Source organism: Mya arenaria, chromosome 3 (assembly GCF_026914265.1).
Source record: "Mya arenaria isolate MELC-2E11 chromosome 3, ASM2691426v1".
NCBI lineage: Eukaryota > Metazoa > Mollusca > Bivalvia > Myida > Myidae > Mya > Mya arenaria.
The window spans coordinates 42872899-42895070 of record NC_069124.1 but is presented as its reverse complement, the minus strand read 5'-3'; the positions used below and the strand labels follow the sequence as shown (position 1 = coordinate 42895070).

The 22172-nt window shown below is 36.0% G+C and overlaps 1 protein-coding gene across 1 annotated transcript; it reads left to right on the top strand.

Moving 5' to 3' along the window:
* Positions 1–902: 902 nt before the first annotated feature.
* On the top strand, positions 903–20572 carry LOC128226037 (deleted in malignant brain tumors 1 protein-like). The gene is made up of 22 exons (XM_052935936.1): positions 903–910; positions 1241–1401; positions 1667–1805; positions 2262–2407; positions 3063–3210; positions 3573–3718; positions 4543–4702; positions 5804–5940; positions 6723–6876; positions 7626–7786; positions 9094–9241; positions 9709–9881; positions 10584–10640; positions 13116–13338; positions 14006–14157; positions 14606–14753; positions 15692–15858; positions 16121–16210; positions 17917–18119; positions 18546–18681; positions 18952–19219; positions 19545–20572. Exons 1-22 carry the CDS (start codon positions 903–905, stop codon positions 20077–20079), a joined length of 3660 nt encoding a protein of 1219 aa, XP_052791896.1. The 3' UTR covers positions 20080–20572.
* Positions 20573–22172: the final 1600 nt, after the last annotated feature.

The window sequence follows — 22172 nt, the reverse complement described above, 5'->3', positions numbered from 1 at the left end:
AAAAATAATACAAAAACAACAACAAGAACAGCAACAACAACAATAACAGTTTTTAAAAAAAAACTTTTGCAAAGAAAACGGCATTTTGATGATAATTTAATAATGGAAATGGGTAAGAAGTATAATATTAGCCACAACAAAGAGTAAATTTTAGTATTCTATCAACTTGAAAGCGTTTTATGTTGTCGTTAAGTATGACATTGCCGGAAAACATTTCTATTCATTATTAGCTTTATTAATATAATTGTTTTTGGTTTTGGTTTTTCTGTCTTAATGTAAACAAATCTTGTCAAGAAGTAAATTCGGAAACTACTTCAAAAATGATTGAAACTTTGTAAATGCAAAATTTGTGCACTTTAATTATAACTTTTGGCCGTTTTTATTTTTGTTTATTTTAAAAGCAAATATTTTACCATGGCATTACTCAAGAATTATTCTGAATCAAATCTTTTTCTAAAAACATTTCTACATGACTGTATGAAATCATTCACTGCGCCAAATTATTACACTTGGTCCCATTGTTACAGAAATATCTGTCCTTGATCGTTATATTTATTAAAATAATATGTCCAAATCATAACTAAAAAACTACTTAAAGTTATTGAATGGAACTTTGAGAATTCATTAATAGATTGGTACACTATTGTACGTCGCATTACACGATACGACGCTTACGGGGCCCCGCCTTCGGTCTTAAACCAGGGTTTGACTGAAAGTTTATTCTCTTAAAACACTTCGACAAACCTTTCACAAATCGGCCGTTTTCCGGAGTACTGACAAAACATAATTTTGAAACAGGTTTGTCGAAGTCTTTGATGAAACTAATCACCTTTTCAAACCTCGGTAATAAAACGAAGACTGGGCTCTTGAAGCGGCATTTTCTGCCCTTTGTATCATTTAAAATGGTGTAGTAAGAGAAAAGTTATCTTTGTTTTAAGTCATCATTTAAAGCAAAATGTTGCCTTCCGGCATAGCATATATGACGTTTTATCACGTGGTATACACACAGAACTACAACTGTTTGGATATATTTAATGGAATATTGTATAAGTTTGCGTCATTGTATCACCGTTTTTCATTACTTTAAAACAGCGCTTCGAAGACGCTTCGTTTGTTTTGTAGTTACTTTGGTTTTTACTTTGATATTGCAGTTTAATAAATATATAATGTCAAAGCATTTATTATGATTTAGTATTAATTGTCAAAATATGTTAGTATATGCAAATATTTATTAATATAGCAACGGCTCAGCAAGTTGGGAGTATTTAAGTACTCCAAATGAGGGGATCTCGATGAATTACCTACACTGTGACGGCTCGGAGGAAGACCTCTTGTTCTGCAAGTCTGACCCTTGGCTATCACACACATGCCATGTGCCATACGCTATTCGAATTGAATGTAGTAAGTGCCGTGGTATAGAAAAAACTTAAGACCATATATCATAGTGGTGATGTATTTTTCTCAAATAAGTTTCCTTTTACTTGTATTGCGAAAAGAATATGCTCTTGTACTATACTATTATTTAAGCCGTAAACTTCTTTATGCACACACATCAGTTTCATGGAGCTCCCATTTCACAAAGGATTTGTTGTACATAAGTCCTACTATCTAATAAATACAACAGGCTTTTTAACTTATTTCACACACATTAAACCGCTGTTAACAGATACTCCTGTTGACATTTATCGCACAAGGATAACTGATCACGCCGTCGGAGGTGCTGGGAGCTACAGGTACATGTGTGACCAAGGGTTTGGTCCCGAGGAGGCGTACGTGTATTGCAGAACAGCATATCGTCCAACATGGTAAATGTTATAGTATATTTAAAGGCACATATTATTATTATTATTTAAAATAATAGAGTTAACCTTATTTTAAAAAGAAAACACATTACGGTACATCAATATCTTTTATACAATGTGGTCTTTTACTACGACAAAATATTGATACTTCAATACATAAAATTATAATAATAAATCATACACACACATAAACACAAAATGGAATATAATTTCGTAAATGCAAAGTAAGAAAACGATATATTACCAGTGTTCGTTTGAAGAAAGATAACTGAAATATTGAGCCAATGCATACACCAATAGATGATAACACCAAGGGAGGTAGAAGATATTTGTGTATTATTGTAGTTTTCAAAATTATATTGTATCTGAATATTGTTGTGTTAAAATAAAACATTTTGCATTCTAATCCAAGCGTAAAGAGGACGGCATTTTCATTGAGGCTTTACGAAATTCTTACAGGAATGCATTAATACGGCATGGTCAGTACGCCGGATCCTCTCAACTGATTCACGCGAACTGCAATGGATATGAAACTGACATATCGGAGTGTTATCTCTACAATTCATACTGTGGACAATATAGCAGTGTCAGAGTGGATTGTTTAGGTAAAAAGTAGTTTTTATCTTTGCCTCTGTTTAAGGGGGTTGTGTTAGAAACAATTTCGATCTACTAGAACATAATATGTGGTGAAATAGTTTCCTACACGATTGAAATTTTTACTTATATTCTAATAATATACATTTTTGTCTTACCTTTATAATTAGACGAAAAATAACCACAGTAAGGTTTGAAATTATTGGTTGTTTACTGTCAGTGCTCTTGTTAAAATAAAGACATGTAAAAGCAACAACCATTGATGGTTAATAGCTAATTTACGAAGTATCGTTCGGCAAATACCTTCAGAGCGTTTTTGGAACAATTAAGACAAACAGTTAGAAAGGTTTTATGAAATATAATCCAGTGCTAGCAAACATAATATTCATTACATAACAATGCCTTAACAAGCAATAATGTAAATATGATTTATATGAGTTTACTAAGTTTCTGTTAGCTCCCAAGTTCTGTGCCTCGAGACAAACAGCCTTGGTTTAAATTTATAATAACATGCGGCTAAGACCGAGCGGTCACACAATTACTTTCCCCTACGTTAATCAAGTTCAACAGATAAAATATAAGCATCATCTGAGATAGCATGAACATTTATCTTTCAGTACTGTCTAGTATATCCTACATTTATATCAATCCGTTTTCACCACACAGAAACAGACATCGAGCTGATTGGAGGCCATAACAATCTGACCGGAACTATCTTTGTGAATGTGACTGATACATGGCGATACATCTGCGCTGATGACTTTGGGCCAAATGAGGCCAGGGTCGTGTGCAAAACTCTTAATGGAACTGACGTGTAAGAATATAACCAGACGCGAGACGTAACATAAGCTTCAAGGCATTCTTCTTAATTTAGTCTTCAATATTGTGTGCATAATTTACATGTTTTCTTTCAACGCATGGCACATTTGGTCTTTGTTTATCATTAATAAACTAATATTTTTCGAACTTAATCAATTATATATGTTATATCAAAATAAATATTGTTTAAACCATTTTTACCATTGTTAGATTAACACTTTTTTCTATTTATTATCGGTTTGTTAATGCCTCTGTTATGATATTTTGACCATGACCAATCAGGACGACGATATGTTTGTATGATTGAACATGTTTGTATAAAATAATATCACTGTGTTTCGTTCTTCTCTGTATCAGCCCTGGCCAGATATCCCGCGAATATGTTGGCCATTACGGATTGGTGTCAGACTTACAATGTACGGGCAGCGAGAATGACGTGTCTTTGTGTACCTCAAACGTCGGAGATTACTGCAACAGCGGATACGCCGCCGCTGTGGATTGTAGTATGTACAACTATTCTCTAAAGGAATTTAAACTACTCATACATTGATTTTGTATCATTGTGTTTAATTAGGTTCGTACATTTAATCTATTGCAAATGTAAGGTTACTTTTTGTTTTCATATATTCAGATATTGCTATTGTTGGTTTAGTTAATACTTAAGTGTAAATATCAGTGATATGATAAGTGCCTTCTTAAACTTAGAAAAATACATGCTCTGGTGGAGTTACAACTTCAAAAAAGAAGTCTTTGTTTCAACGTTAATATACATACAACCTTTCCGGTATGGTACAAATAAACACAAGCTGGGTGGAGTTATTAGTTGCAAGTTGTAAAAACTAGTTTCATGTTCAATATCTTGTTAGTGGTAGTCAACAGGGGTGTGTTCTGTATAAACAATCAGGCATGATTAGAAAATGTGCAAGCAAAATAGTAAACACTTGACACCCAAAAATTAGTAAAGAAAGATCAAAATCAAAAATGGAGGAAACCGACCTATCAGAACAAAATAAATAACTGAGCGAAGAAATCCTACAAAGCAACGGATACGAGTCAATAAAACATCTATGTTTCATTTGAACAAACGTTATATGTTCCAAATTATTAAATAGATGCATTTGATTTAAATTACCATCCAAGCAAACTGTTGTTTGAAGTAAGTTAAACGGGAACCGGAAGTACAATTCAGGATTACACCGCACTATATGTACATCAAGTCAAAACGGCAGAAGTACCGTATGGTAAGATATACTTAGTACTAGGCTAGGTGCTTAACACAAAACCATGTTATAACTCACACATATAGTTATTGATGGTTTAATTTTAGACACGGTTCGTCTTGTTGGTGGAACTGATTATACGAACGGTCGTGTAGAAGTATATGACACCTTCAACCAGACGTGGGAAAACGTATGCTACGATCATTTCAGCTACAACGACGCAAAAGTTATTTGCCGACAACTAGAATTCTACACTGGAGCATTTAGGTATTAATTTGTTGGTTTTCAATGAGTTGTGATATTTATTGACAATATATGTCCGTTGAAATCTAACTTGTTTTCGCTTCTGCTAAAATATGTGTTTAAGGAACTGAAACAACCAAAACTGAAACTGAAATAAATTGTCATTAAAATGTTTGGATTAAAAATTTAAGAGTATGTTGTTGTTGTAGTTGTTTGTTTGTTTATTTCTTTTTCGTTTGTTTGTTGTTGTTTTTCTTCAGCAATATTTTACAAGGACGTGACTTGACAAACTAGATGGCATTGATGTCGCCTTATAAGGGTTATGTTAATAAAAACATTTCAAGACTTTAACTCTAATTCAATACGAATCTAAATACGAACAATAACATCTCCGCCGTTTTGTGATAAATTATCTGGCAAAAATAATGTGTGCTCCTTGGTCGTCTTCATCGACACGCAAAGCTTTTTATAATTAGGCAGATATTCATGCATAAGTTTATAAGTCAGTTTAAAAATAAAACAATTGTTTGCATTTTAAAATAGTGTTTAATCCAAAACAACCACAGTAGGGCAGCACCTTGCGTACTTCTTACAGCAATGTTATGACGCTTTCGTCATGAAATAATCAGACAAAACATTTAGTTTCAATTCAAGTGGGAATGGCAAATATACTGACAATTCAACCAATAAATTCGGCACGTAAATTGTCGATCAATATGAAATTTAACATTGGAATATTAATGAAATAAACTCGCATATTATTGGTTGAAAAATGGTTTCAGCCATTATTTGAATTAATTACATTATTGGCCTGCTACTCCTCGTACGTATTTTCATTTTTAACTTAATGGGACATTCATGATTTTTTAAACTTAGACATCGCAAACATTTGCACCAAATGCTTGTAACAATTATTAAACATCATCAAAATGTTAAATAATGTCAGCTCTATTATTAACAAGGATCTATTGCAAATGTAAGGTTGGGCTTTATTTATAAAAGTAAGTAAAATTACCGAATATGAACAAAGGAAACATATTGCCAACATTAAATCATTGAAAGAGTTCCTTTAAATCACAACAACACATTTAAAACAATGGTTATATCATTTTGCATTTTCAGTAGGTACCGATTATATAGAGCTTTTCCAAGACCATCGATATACAGAATGAATTGCCATGGTTATGAGGATGACCTATCACAGTGTGCAATCGACTGGAATAATGGACACTGCAGTTATGATGCTGAAGTGGATTGCAGAGGTATTTCAACATATTGGCTTTTAAATAGCTCTGTAACAATATTTGTTCACCATAAAGTCCTCGCTAACAGACTTTGAACATCTGAAAACATCTCGTTTGTAAACTGTAAACGCTTTTAGGTAGTTTTTCATATTTTTCACTGATTAATAAGATCTTGCAACCTCATAATTGATATGAAACAATTCTCGTAGTCGAAACAATCTTGAATTCAAAAGTTTTTTGTTATAGGTCAACACCCGACAACAGCATATCCAACTACGTCGATTTGTAAGTGTTTCTGTTTTCTTACAAATTGAACTTTATGATGGACTCAAGCTACCTTATTGATTATTTATGATTCCAACAAATTGCTCGATTTCATTCTTTAAAAATTATTGACAGTGAAAATGATATATCCTTTTGTACATAATTAGAACATATTTAAGTTTTGTTTAAACTAATTTATTTTACCAAGATTTTGAAGCAAGTTATTACAACACATTGATTTGCTAAAGTATAACCTAGTGTTATGATGATAACTGGAGTACTTGGTGAAAACCCATTGTTCCGGCTTGGTAAGCTGAAAACCAAAATCACATGCGCCCAGGTCGGGAATCGATCCCGGTTCGCCTAGGTTGGGTGAGTGTGCTAATCACTGCACTTATCGGACAACCAAAGATTTTGATAAAAGTAATTTCTCGTGTTTAGTTCGTATGAGCAAGTGAGCGAATGGTCGTTATGTTTGAACAAACTAACATGAATATTAACTAACGTTCTTATCTGTGTATGACATTGATAAAAAGCTGCACAAGTGCGCCTGGTTGACGGTGATCACTACCATTCTGGGCGGGTTGAGGTTTACTACCAGAGCCAATGGGGGACTGTGTGTCGACAAAACTTCGACCATAATGATCTGATGGTTGTGTGCAGGACACTGGGTTACTATCGTGGATACGGGTACTATTTATATCTTATATTAGTTTTTGTTCGTAAGAAACTAGACAGATTCCTATTTTACCAATGTTTATATTCAATATAAAGCTCACTTGCTGGCTATGTTTGTAGAACAGGGTCTCGGTGAACATTGCAGAACGTGAGCTGCACATCGACGTTCGTTTGCTATTATGTTATAGAATAAACAAATCCTTTTTAACCGAATCTTGTTGTGACAGATGCATTGCAAACAAAGCATTCTTATAGATCCAAAAATGATTGCATCGACTAAATATGAGAATATGTATAAATAGCTAACGTTTCAATGAAAATAGAAGGTTTTGATTTGGACTGCAACCACACTTCGGGCTATTCGTCTTTTATACATATACAATTATATACGTGGACATTTTTCTCCGAGGTATTTATGTTGTATCTTTCTATAAGTTTTTGTAACACACACAAATACACAACATTTGTGATTGTCAACATTTCCTCAACACACTATGTTTGATAGGTTGATTGCACATACTATTAAATCGGCGCATTCCAATATCCGACAAAAAATTAGAACTCGAGCATGTGTTTTATCCATGCTTGTATGGTACATTTTTTAGTCCCCGTTTGTTTAGTCTATGCCTTATGGCTTCTGAAGGGTTACTTTTTCGTGCATTATTATACTTATTATATACATGTGATCACTTATATATAGGAAATCTTGCAACCGTTTCATTTGAGATGTATTGTAAACCTTGATAGTTTGTTTCTCTCAGACGTGGAAAGATATACGAAGGGGTACCAGCTACCGGAGGAAACGTGGTTATTGAAGACTTACAATGTTTCGGAGGTGAATCAAACGTAAAACATTGTAAATCCAAGGTCTGGCTGTCAAATACGTGTGACCACTCCCAGGATGTCAGTATTGATTGCAATTGTAAGTTCATTTCGCTGGATACATTTATAAAACTGACTGATAAAAAGTATCGATAGTTTGCACAAACTGGGGAAAAGTCACTTTCTTGACCACATCAAAAGTTATTTATTTTGGGTTACTACACTTGAAACGATAGTAAAAATGTGAAATCAATCAAACAGAATAGAGCAAATAATGAAGCAATTTAAATTGTTATCTTGTATGCGGATAATTTCGCATTAGGTTTTATTGCAACGCATTTATACAGTTTGTAAATCATAACCAAGAAATAAATCATTTGCAAAAACCTCCATTAAGTATGTCTGATATACACTCTACAAAGAAGTGAATAATAAGCAAATTGATTTTTTTTTTAATTTGTTCTCAGATTGAGTGTGCATATTTCTTTTAAGTATGCTGAAAAGTAACACATTTGATTTAAGAAGAGAATTAAGTAAGTTTAAATATATCACAACTTCATTTTGCTTATAACGAAGGTTGCAACAATCAGCAAAAATTAATGAAAGAAATCCGGTTTCCCGACTTACCCCTTTTTGGCACCTGACCCAGTGCTAGTGCCAGCAGACCAAAGTGTTTAAACTGTTATTTATTTCTCCTTTCTACCACTGGTAAGACGCGTGTATCCGTGAAATCGGACAGTAACTTTGTAACCGTACATTTGCAGCATATGGAGAAACATCAACCTCAATGCCATATGGATCGATTCATAATTACACTGGCAGGCCTGTAGGTGAGTTAATGCGCATTGATTGATGGGAGGTTGGAAGGATGGGTGGATGGGTAGATGGAAGGATGGATTGATGGATGTGGATGGATGGATGGATGGATGGATGGATGGATGGATGGATGGATGATGGATGGATGGATGATGGATGGATGAATGGATGGACGAATGGACGGACGGTCGGACTGACGAACATAACAGGCGTTCATTCAGACTTAAGATATTACGTCGTCTCAACACATATAAATTGGTTGAAAAATGGTTTCAGCCATTATAATACTTTTTTATGTCAAGTGTATGTATATAATAATTGCGAGATATAGCTAAAACTTAAAAATGTAACTTAACAAAACAATATTACCATTTAGAGTGAATGCAATATTTAACATTGTTTCTTGCGGTGTTTTAACAAAACTTACACTTATATCAGTGAAGGATACTGTTGATTTAGGGATTCTGATCAACAATTTCGCTTGTTATTTTATAAAGCCATTGGTTTGAATGTTCAGTTTGTTCAATTATACATCGGTTCTTAGTATTACATGATGTGGGTATAATGGCTTACGGTAATTTATACCATCAGATGGAGACATTCGACTTGTTGATGGTGGCTATGGCAGTGTCAGTGGACGACTCGAAGTGTTCTACAGCGGACAGTGGGGAACTGTTTGTAGTAGAGGTTTTGACATCCGGGACGCACAGACAGTGTGTTATATCCTCGGTTACTATGGGTAAGAAGTAGTTAAGGCTTATACCGGAAGTGAAATTAAAGCCCTACCCAATTCTCCGCATTTAAGTGTTTGAGTTTCCGAGACGAACTCAAGAAACGTTCATAAGTTCTTGGGAAGTGTCAAGGAGTACATTTCTGACTTTAACACGTTTCTGTCAGACTGTTTTAGTTGCCCCTTGTGACAACATTTCAGAACACAATTCCCGTACACCACTCAGACCTGTTCTACATGAGTACAAAATACCATACTGAATCCGTATGCAACTTGTTCTATTCTTCTTTCTGGTATTCCAATGGTTTTATTTATTTGTCATCTATGTGTTTTCTATCTTGGGGCAGGTAAAGGCAGAACAAAAACCATCTCGTTCTGATCTATTAAAATAGATCTATTAAAATGTGACTTAATTTATAAAAAAGATGCTTTCTTATCATGAGTTCATAAAGTCTGCGCGTGTTATCCACACATAGATCAACGACCTATTACCGCTCGTATTATATTGAGGGACGAGGCTATGGAGCAATTATGATAGAGGACCTCCAATGTCGAGGTCGAGAGTGGAGTCTAGCTCAGTGTGATTCCGGGCCTTGGTTGTCGAATAATTACTGTAGTCATTACGATGATGTTGGCGTAGATTGTTCAGGTAAGTTTCAATAATATACGTTTTGTTTCATTCTTTTGTATTTTAAGCCGCCATAAGTGTATGAAGGAAGTAATTATCGAATATCCATGAAAGAAATATTAAGGTACTGTCATATTTCATCCAACATACGAATGCTATTTTAAGTGATAGAAACCTATTTAAGGGACTATTTCATGGATTGTAACATGCACTTTTACGAATTTGTTTTTCGCTACGAAATTCTTTTTGTTAAATCACCAGGAGTGTTAAAAATCAAAAAATAACAGCTGAATGTTTTCAATTACTTTTGATATAGGCTCAAATATTGTCTCTGAAGTCCACGATTTTTAGAACCATTAGTAACACGATTCGGCAAAAGGCTTTAGCTTTATTTGCATTATCACGTATTGTTTTAATGTGTTCAACAATGGTTAAAATATCCATCTCGTTATGTATGAGTTTTTGTGGCCGAGTTGATATCATTCTTCTATTTTTTTCGTGATGGAACCAGCGTGGGCTCGCTTCTCACTAAAACAGATTTTCTTTTTAAACTTGAAGTGTTTGTTTTCTGCCATTTCACTATCTAACATTAAATTTATTATCTTATTATAAACTACGTGTTTTCAGGTGCATTTCCGAGTTAACTATTTTTTGTCTCAAAACAAGAGCAAATCGATTTAATGACAAACGATGTTTTTATACTTCGATTTTTTTTGAATTTAGGGCAAATATCGGCAATGACAACAGAAGCTACTTCCACTTGGTCTCCAGATACTTCTTGTAAGTATTAAATAAGAAACTATAAATAATAACACAACATGACCGCCCCGAAATCTCAGTGGTAGAGCGTAAGCTTCGGGTGTGGAAGATCGCTTGCTCAAACCCCAGCCGCGTCAATTCGTAAGACGTTTAAATATGACACCAGTAGTTTCCTTGCCTAGCGCTCGGCATTTAAAGGGTAATACTTAGAGGTGGTGTACTAAGTACTGGTTAAACCAAAGAAAGTTGTATCTCGAGCACGTTAAAGAACCAAAACGTCTTTTCGCAAAGAGCTAGGGTATCGCTCCCGGATCTCTTGTACCTCACTCCAATTTCCGGATTTGACTTCGAATTGCTGTCACTTCTATTTCATGTCACTAATGACATTTAAAACACAATTTAAGTGATGATGGCGTCAAGCTATTATGCAGTCAATGGTCGCGGGCACATCTTAATCAACTCATATAAACAAATAGCACAATAACAAAACGTATTATATTATATTTTATATTATATTCACTTCACAATTCCATTCGCTTTTACCTTATACTAATCTTATTATCTAATTATACTCCTTATCCTTTGGAAGTACTAGATGTTTATTTGTATCACTGTGAGTGCAAATGTCTTAAGAATGTGTAATAGGTGTACTTTTTGTGTCGTGATTGTCTACATAAGTCTTTGAGCTACAGCCATGAACAAAATTGATCAGCACTTCGGTATCTGTTTGTTTTTAAGCCCAGACAAAAGCATTATCTTGGGCCTTTACTTAGTCCAAATTATTCTAAAGAAGGGTCGATTTTGTGTTAGGGTTTGGCAGGCTTTTCTCCCTTGATAATATGTAATTTAGATATTGAAATACGCTTACCAAAATCAGTTATTTATTCGTTTATGGTATCTTTAAACACATGTATTGCATTCTAATCGTTGTGTTATCATCGTTGATAGATTTTCGAAGAACGAATAACTGACAATATAGATCTTATAGTTCTCAAAAGGTATCGGAATAAGTCCGAATGTATGTACGGATTAATAAGTACTGGGTGAAATTAGACAATGATATATTGCTGAGAGTTGTATGTTAACAAGTACTAGCTGGTAGTCATAATGAATATTTTAAATGGGTTTATAATGGTACAAAACTCCTAAATGATTATGGTATTGCAAAAATAGTAATTGCTTTTGATTAAAAATTCGAATGTAGGAGTAAACATACATTTAAACAGGAACGGAAATGACCATTAAGTAATAGTCTATTTTCGATATGCAAATGAGTTTTATAAAATGTCCCAGTATGAGGAATACTTAAATGAATTATCAACGAAATAAGGCATTTAGATTTGTATATTGCGAATGTATGTACATCCAAACTGAACGATAGTCTAGAAATAATATTCTCCCAACTCAGATTAGTAGATTAAAAAGTTGGGCCGTGCTGGAAATTCTTATCTTGCCTACGGGCAAAGATAAAACAAGTACCCGTATGTAACTCGTTTTTTAATTGTCATAACACAGTTACCTCCCTTGTTTAAGACCGTCGTCTGTAGCATCATGGAAACCATTTATTGTGGCAATATTTAAAATCCATGGCACCATAAAAAAATTCGCGCATCATTCAGGAAATAATGCTGCCCTCTGTTCAGAACTATTTTAAGAACGATTTGATCATTTACATAATATGAATAACTGCGAGCATGTTCATGACAACCACGAATTATCACATATCTATCGCACATTATTTTCACTACGCACAAAAAAGTTCCAGCGAAAAAAACAACATTTTTTTTAAAATTTATTTTGTTTAACTGAGGTGGGAGAAAAAGCATCTACAATAGCCGCTCGTGTAAGATAGGTTCATCCCAACCCTCGCGCAGGGTGTTCTGCAGAAACTCGAAACTTCGTTTCCACAAAACACCCTACGCTTGGGTTCGGATGAACCTATCTTACACGAGCGGCCATGGACGATACTTGTAGTCCACGTTATAAACGTGTTTATATTTGTTACAGCCAAGTTAATATTGAATGTCAGTTTCATTTTGTGTGTTATAAGAAGAAGTACATAAAACGTTTTTATAATGTATGCCCCTCTGTATTTAAAAACTACCAACTATTGAACTCGGTAAATTAATGTGAGTTTATTAAGCTCTGCAACTATGCTAAAAATCACTATGTAATTATTCGTAACACGGTTTGTGCATTGTAACTAGATGTTTACTGCTTCCAAAACTGCAATGTTATTGAGTTATAAACGTACATATATTTAATGTGTCAAGCATTACAACTTTTACTTATATCTTATTGAAGTAACACATAATGTATGCTTAATATCAGACTCATCATGTATCAACACTATGTACTTACGCATGCGTCCCAATAAACGTCTTTTCAGTTCTACTCCGTTCTGTTCTTATTGATCATGGGACGTTTCTAACGACGTGTTAATCTCGTCGATTACAATTTTTTAAATTCGAGATCAACAGAAACATGATATTTCAGCAAATTCACCCAATTGTGGAGGGTATTTCAACGGTTGGTCGGGCTATATAGCCTCACCAAACTATCCTTACCATTACGACAACAACTTACGGTGTACGTACCATCTAAGTGTTCCAAGCGGTCACCGTGTGTGTCTCTATATTGAGGACATGAACCTTGAGACCTGTTGTGACCATCTTCGGCTTTATGATGGGCCTTCTTCGTCGTATCAGTTAATAAGCAGGTATGAACATGATTTTTTTCCTTAAAGTATTTGTGAGATATTATATCATAATAATCGTACCTTGACAGAGATGTATGTTTTTTTTTACATTTCGTTATTGTTACCATTGTGTGCCGTATTCCAAAAAAAATGAAAGGGAGACCAAACACTAATGATAATAATTATAAGCAGGTATATATCGCATAGTTTTGTGGCTTGCTTGTGTTTTGAATCGCCAAATGTTTATCTTTTTAACAAAGATTTTCATTTTATTTCAAATATCAGCTTTGTTAACTATCTAGTCATATCGTCATTGGTGATCCGAAAGTTCATACAGATATATTGTATGGACCAAAATACTCGTATAAAGACTTTTATAAGACTGTTGGTCACAATGTTATTTTGAACGATTGATATTTGATTACACTGTATACAGAAGAAAAAACAAACGAAAAACGTCGCATTACAGGAGTCATCATGAGGCTGTTCACTGCTTCATTGCTCAGAAATATAGTGGTGCCTCAGTTTTCTAAAATTGTGTTCTTCTTTGTACAACCTCAATGATAATGTGGGTTATTTTGTTGCTTTGAAATTGAACTGAAGAAAATCTTTTTAGGTAGGTTTAGTTTGTCTATCACTATTGTTTCATTTGAATTAGATCTATTTGTTTTGTTTTTTATCTTTAAAGCGTTACTTCAACAGCTGCTCCTGGAATAAGCTGGAACGACACGGAGATTTGCTCCACCGGACCTACAATGACTGCAGTGTTCACTACGGACGGCTCTGTCACACCGACAGGGTTTAACGCTACTTATTCTGCCTTTCTTCCTAATTCAAAAGGTAGGTTTAGAAATGATTTCCCTTTGAAAAAGAAAACACGGTTTTTAAACCAAAATCAGTGATGATATTCTAAAACTTGCAATAAAGACATAAGTGTAGAATATTTGAGCTGATATTTACATCCCTTCGAAGTAATGAACAAAATCTACCATAACTTCATTTCACAGAAGATATGACTTTTCTATTATCCTGGGTAAAGATAAAAGATATTTGGAAAGGCCGCGCACTCAAACTTGCTGTTTTTCATGACAACCGATATTTAGAGGTCTACCACAGTTGCCAGTAGAGCGGTCTGTGATATCACTTGAATAATATGGTACTATCCCCGACAGGTATCAGTCTTATGAACGGTCACTGCTCATACTTTGGTCGGGTGTATATCTACAATAACGGCCGTTTAGGCAAGGCATGTAATCACACTTACAACATTATGATTTATCCTCGCTAGGTATCCGCCTTGTCAACGGTCCCAACTATTACTCCGGTCGGGTGGAGATCTACCACAACGGGCGGTGGGGCACGGTATGCGACGACAGATTTGATCATAGAGACGTCATGGTCATCTGTAGGATGCTTGGATATTACCAGGGGGAACAGTAATTATAAAATTCGATGATTTTACTTAAACTCTTGAACAGTTAAAGTGTACTGTGGATTTGGGCAAGGACGCAGACCGGATACATTTTTTGCGGGTACCGGGGTACATTAATAGTAACCAATTCCCGACTGATACAGTACTTTCAGCTTATGTTCGGTGCTTTTTATGTGTTTTGCTTGTCGCTTGCTATATGTCAAAGGTACTCTCCATAGAAATCCCCCCATCTTGGTGTCTGAGCTCACTCGGACAGAGAAATAATTTCGCCCTTTCATTTGACAAACAATAAAACAAACTTTTAAACTTAAGTTGAGTTTGTTTCATACTTCAATGTTACGTCGCGGTGGTTTAGTTATGGTAAAACCGGAATATTAGCGTGTCTATTTCGTGCTTATTCTGTGACGAAATGTAAATACTGATACCCAGGTTATTGACATAATTTGGATCGTAGTGGTCTGTTAATGTCCCCTTAGAACTAGTAAAGTCGGAATGGCTACATCATCAATATATGTGATGTATGTTTCCATTTTCCATTGAAACGTTTTATCACTTAATGATTATTCTATATTACAAATTTCATGGATCTGCATATATGTTTTTCCATTAACATATAAAACATTTGTTTAGTTCCATAGCGATATATACATTTATGATATATTTTGATGTTTTATTTATAAATGCACTTATCCTTAAAAGACAACCACATTAGTATATTGAACTGCTTTCTACAGAAGAAGATGATCTTTATAAGCTTTTAGCTTTCGATCAAAAACTTAAATATTTAGAATGTAATATATGTTGTCACTTGTGTATTTTCATGAAATAAGTAGGTTTAAACCAAACGTTTAAAACTGTGTAGCACTATAAACAATATTATAACGATGCATATGCTAGAAGTTATATTTCATGAAAGCATGTTTCTACCTTTTTCGTATTTAGATACGGTCGCCCATACGGAAATGCCCGCTTTGGAAGTGGATCGGGAACTATTTGGCTTGACGAACTCGGTTGCAACGGGTACGAGTCCGATGTCCGGGACTGTTATCACCAGGGTTGGGGCCTCCATGACTGTAGTAGGAGCGAGGATGCCGGTGTCGACTGTTATGGTACTGTGTTCATTTTATACGAATGTACAAAGTTATAGTGCATGTAGTGAACTATTTAACATGGAATGATATACATGTATGACAAATCGGTATTCTTGAATTATTTACATATGTTGTAGATACTTGCATGTAAATATGACCTACAGGTTTAGTTATCGATACTTTTCTGATTTGTGTGTTTTTCTTGTTCTTTTCACTGACCTTATGACAACGCCTGTTCTTTTCCATTCTTTGATAATGTGCGAGAACAATTACATTCCAGCCTACAACCCGGAATACACGACCTCTGATCCTTGGTGGTATCATACCTCAGAGTACACAACCTATCAGCCCTGGTGGATGACAACCTCAGGTATCCTCTCACCTACGAACATATCATATAATGACACTCAAAGTAGACCTACTTATGTTCAGGCTCTTTTCTAAGCATCTCCGGTGATATTCAAAATCATGGGTCTTTCCTTTCTAAGTTAATGCTGCAATTTCCGTAACGAAATCAGCCATGTTGGCGATAATATGTCCCTAAATTTGTTCCCGAATAGTCATTAAATATCCCATAAAAATGCAACGTATCTGTCGTGTTTCTAGTACATGATAAAGAATCCTTATTACGTGGCATACAAAAAACAGACAATAATATCTGTATTGTATGACAATCATGGTATCCACTAACGGATACCCGTATTCCTTATCACCAAGTATTACTAATTGGAAAATGCCGAGCGCCTGGCAGACGGTAATCGATATCATTTTAACCTCTTGAGGGGTAAACGCAGCCTGGGATGGAACCCGCGACCCCCCTTCTGCGGAGCAGGACCCTTGCCACAAAGTTTTATTCAAGACTCATTTCTATCAAACCTTTTACCACAATGGATATTCTCTTTTGAGTCAATGGTCGTAAAATCTCAACTTTAAAGCGATGGCCAGTATTTCAGTTTACAAAATACGTTAGATTCTAAGTAACAAAGTTGCAAATAAATAAAAAAGTATATGGCCCATTACATGATTTATGTGATAAATATATGTATACACAAAAGGGACTTGTGATATCTCAATTTCGGTATATTCCCACGATTCTTATTCAAGTAATACTACATGTCATCCTTGGCACTCTAGCGTATCATAACCATATGATACCCTGGGAAATTGGCTAGGGAAACTTCGTAAATCTTGAATATTCACAAGCATTTTCCGACCGATGAAATAGCCGATAACAAAAAGGAAAAAAAATCTGCTTTCTGAAGCATATTCAACAATATCCTGCCCAAAACGATTTTTAAGCCGTGATCTCATTGGATTATTTCGAATCGAGATTACATCAAAACCTTCTCGGCCTTTACCGCACCGCATGAGGTGTGTCTCATGCGACCATTCAAGCGGCTGGATTTCACCTTATTAATTATTCATGAGTACGAGATTTTTAAAGCTGATTTGCCCAGGGTATAGGTTATGATACGCTGAGGTGCCGAGGATGACTACATGTAAGCATTGACGCTAGGCGTTAACACTTCGCATATATGATTGTACACGCATTTACCATCACTACACCAGTCAAGTGAGCAGCGAGGAAAACAATACTACAATGTTGTGGTTTGCTAAATTTAGGTTTAGTAGGTCTCCCTTTACTGTCAATGATTAACCGTCATTACATCCATGTCGTGGGGAATGGTAGAGGGCAAATAAACGACAATGTAGGGGTCGCTGAATATAGGGTAAGTTTGTCTCTCTTTACTGTCAATGATTAACCGTCATTACACTAATGTCGTGAGGAATAGTAGAGGGAAAGTAAACGACAATGTAGAAGTCGCTGAATATAGGGTAAGTTGGTCTCTGTTTACTATAAATGATTTACCGTCAATATACCAATGTCGTCAGCAAGAGTAGAGGGCAAATAAACGAAAATGTAGGGGTCGCTGAATATAGGGTCAGTTGGTCTCTGTTTACTATCAATGATTTACCGTCGTTATACAAATGTCGTCAGCAATAGTAGAGGGCAAATAAACGAAAATGTAATGGTCGCAGGATTTAGATTAAGTGTGTCATTGTTCACTTTTTCAGGCTACACTGTGTACGATGCGATTCGTGTGAGCTGTAACGAGCAGGGCTGGGACATCCAGGTGGACATGAATCGCCTACGGTTGGCTGCCCCCGGTGCCCTCTCCTCCGACATTTACCTGGGAGAGAACTCATGCACAGGCACAGAGGAATGGGGCATCCTGCACTTCCGCCAGGGACTCCGTCAATGCCTTACTTCGGAGACGGTCTTTACACTCTTTTGGACTTTTATTTGTTCCCATTGTAAAAAATACTACCCTCCTACGTTTCATTCATGTTAATGTTTGTTTTTCACGCATGAACGTGAAAGCACGTAATTATTTTTTTATTGAACTAATATTGTTTGTGGCATGAATAATGTTTACTTGTTCACATTGGCAATGGCTCACGCAGGCTTGAATGATTGGTTTGATTCTTTGTTCTCAATTTGAAAACATGGGTGTGCGATAATTTGATAGGTATGTTGTTGTTTTTGTTTTTGTAAAGTTCTTTTTTTTTAAAACACAGAGATTATTCTTGAAATAAATCACAATGGACTTCCTCTATCATCAACCTTCAATACTGGTTGCGCCTCAATATTTTTTTCAACGAAAGACCTGAAAACTACATTGTTACTAATCTCTTTAACACAGCAACGTTACAACGCGTTGGTTTACGCCAACGAGCTAGTGTACGCCGAGCACGACCCCGTCTACAGTTACATTATCCGCAATTACAACTGGACGGTTGGGGTGGAGTGTGACGTCCAAAGAAACGAGACTTCTTCAGGTATTGCTTGTTTTAGCATTATATATAGCACTTTTCTATAAAAGATAAAATTCGAAGTCCTTATTAAAGTAGCATTACTATCATTATAAATAGAATATTTTTACAGTCAACGTTTCAATGTACTGCTTTTGTTGTTTCAATATTCTGTATGTCTTTAAATGAGATTTATATGTATTTAGAACTACTACTTAAACCAAAATGTACAGAATAATTTTGCCTCTCTTCTTGATATTTTTAAAACCAATAATTCCCCATTTTTCCCTCCAAAAGGGCACATCCATCACGACAACAACCAACACACGGTGGTTCCGGTCACGGGTGCAAGTCACTACGGCGTCAACATGACATTCTATCGCGACGCCAACTTCCGGATGCCGCTCCCCGGAAATCCGCTGCACGTGCCTGTCGGCACGGACGTGTATGTAAAGGTGTTCACGACGACGAGCGACTGGACCGTGAAGATGCGCGTGCACTCCTGCTTCACGCGCCCCGCCAACAGCGCCTCAAACAACCTTGAATACTTCCTCATCAAAAATGGGTACTGTTGCTATAATGTTTTAGCTGGTAATTACAATTTGAAAATTAGGAGCCATGAGCTGCTCCATTTTTAAACTATCGTTAACACATAAGACGGTGATATAAATGTGATAAATTACGCATGACGTTGACGGTTAACCGTAGAACGTTAATTCCGATGATTACACAAATGTAAATCTCCTCATTCAAGTGTGTTTGATGTATTTCAAAGAAAAAATGATGACATGTTTATATTTGCACCAGAAATATATTTATAATCAGTTATTAGATATAGCGTACATGTACACTTTCACTGTTAACCAACACGTCTTAAATCATTTTCACAGGTGTGAGATGGATTCAAACACTCATCTTATCTCGCAGTCAGCACACGAGACTCGCTTCGTCTTCAAAGACTTTGAGTACACGAGCAGCCACGAGGGTATTGACGTTGAGTGTGACACCACGTTTTGCAGTTCCCATGACTACTCCCGCCAATGCACACAGACGTGTAACCCAGTGATAAGGCGGTCGGGGCACTTGCATATTCAAAAGGCAACAACAAATAGTGACTATGACATCACAACTGATGGTCATGTCAGCATTGTAAACGATGACACTGTCGATAGTCACGTCAGTCCTGTCAATGATGTCACCGCCGATATCCACGCAAGCCCTGTAAATGATGTCACAACAGATAGTCACGACAGCCTTGTGAATGACGTCACAAATGAGATTAGCATTAAGCTAGTGAGTGACATCATAACTGATACTGGTGAAAGTCATGTCAGCTTTATGAATGACGTCACAACAGATAGCCATGTTAGCCCCATTGCGGATGTCCTGATGACCCCTTCCGTTGAGTCGTCTGATGAAAATTAACCAGCAGTTGTTGTTGTTTTTTCCAGTGATTGCTATAAATGCTATTTCGAATAGTACTATAGTCGAGATATTGCAATTGTTTATATACAAACAAACGAACATGAATAATATATCCGATAAGTTTAATTTGTTACTAGATTTTTGTTCATAAATCAGCAGAGAGTTTGTCGGACGGACATACAAATCATACATTTTGCAGGTTTTCTGTACACGAACCTGAAATGAAAATTCATGAGTTAATGTTACCTTTCGAATATCAATAATTGGTCTGCAAATGTTCACTTTTCAAAGTTACTTAGTACTACTAATGCTTTACGTTTATGCAGCCATACAAGAAAGATTATGAAAAAGCAGCGACTATATTGTTTTATCCTTTGGGTAATAAACAAACGGCAGAAACTGTATCTTTATAACAGTATTAAACATATTTTTAATATTGAAAAATCCAGCACTATATGGTGAAATCTGAAATATTAATTCATGTTATTACCAATGCATGTCTTTATAACTAATAAATATATAATCATACAATCAGTTGGTGGCTCTAACTGGTCCATCGCGTTATGGGCATGGGTTTGTTGCACAAAATGACACCACGACGTACGATGGTCGTCCGATGGCAATGAGGAGTTATGATAACAATATTTCCCCTGACTTCTAATACACTGTTAGCGCCAGTATCAAGGCTGGCAACCAGCAGAAATACCGGAAGCACCCGTGGAAGCTGGAAAAACATGTAGTTAAGGACTGACGCTGTTGTAGGCATTTCAATAATGATTGAAATAATGAAACAAACATAAGTGTCGAGGATAGAACCATACCGCATGTCTACTATTAATCAGTCAAAGAACGAGGCATAACGACAACGATAAAACGTGTAGGATTAAACGGTCCTAAGCTCGAAGAGCGGTGGCAGAAGTCAGCTCTGAGATAAGTGCTGTTTCAGCATTAGTATGCTGTTTAGCTCCTGGGTGAATATTTTCCTGACAAAACTCAGGTATCGGGTTTGGCGCAGCATTGGCTCATGTTGTACGTTTCCTGAATGTGTCCATCAGGAAGCGAGTTAGGGCATCACAAATATTATTGAGAGTCTCAGGTACCTTGCTAGCTTTAACGATTGTGTTTAAATGAAGACATGTCGAAGGGTGAACGCGAAAAGGTTCTATCTTCTTCTTTATTTAATGTCACTTAGAACCTATTCGCATTCACCCCTCGATGTGAGTGTAAGTTCCAGTACCAGCCCAATCAGTTTGACAGACTTAGAAGTGAGTTTATTTAAGATATGAACCACAGCAAAATTGTCACAATTGAATCGATTGTTCTGATGGGCTAGACAAGTCACCAAAAACAGAAAGTGCTATTACAATGGGAAAACGTTTGATGACAATGATGTCAGACAATATGCCAAGTGTTGCCCAATGTGACATCAGCACCTCTTGACAGTTACTCAAAACACAATTTTTCTAACCATGCACTGTCATCGAACTATTAGACGCGGTCGTTGGAACCCAAAACGATCAGTAAATACCGATATACCATTTTGACATTTAAAGATCTGTTATCACCAATCAAAATCTCTTTTACCTTACAGGTAAGTCTTCAATGCCGGTAGGGTTTTGACAAGACGCATGTTTTGTCAATTAAGCGCCTGCAGAATGACTCATACATTGGTATCGCGCGGCAACAGATTTTCAGGGAGCCGATTTAGGATTGCATGTCTTTAAGAGTTATTCTGTCTTTCAACAGCGTGGCCTGAATTTTGTCCCAAACCTGGTAAAGCTTTGCTAACGGTAAACGACCTTCCGACTTATGGCTGTCAAGTTAGAGACCTGAGAAGACTAAAACCTCCGAAGGCCCTGCATTTATTTCATCTGCTATGTGAACACCGAGTTCTGGTGATACGCCTCTACAATCCTGCATGTTTTAACACATGATGTGGTACTTGCAGTTGCCCCCAGGTTATCATCTCAATATTAAATACGGTTAAAGGATACAAAATGCTTTATGACAAAAAAAAAGATAATATTTGAAAAAAGTTCAAATATGGTGCAGCTTATGGATGCCCCGAAGACTGAAGTGTTATCAAAATAATA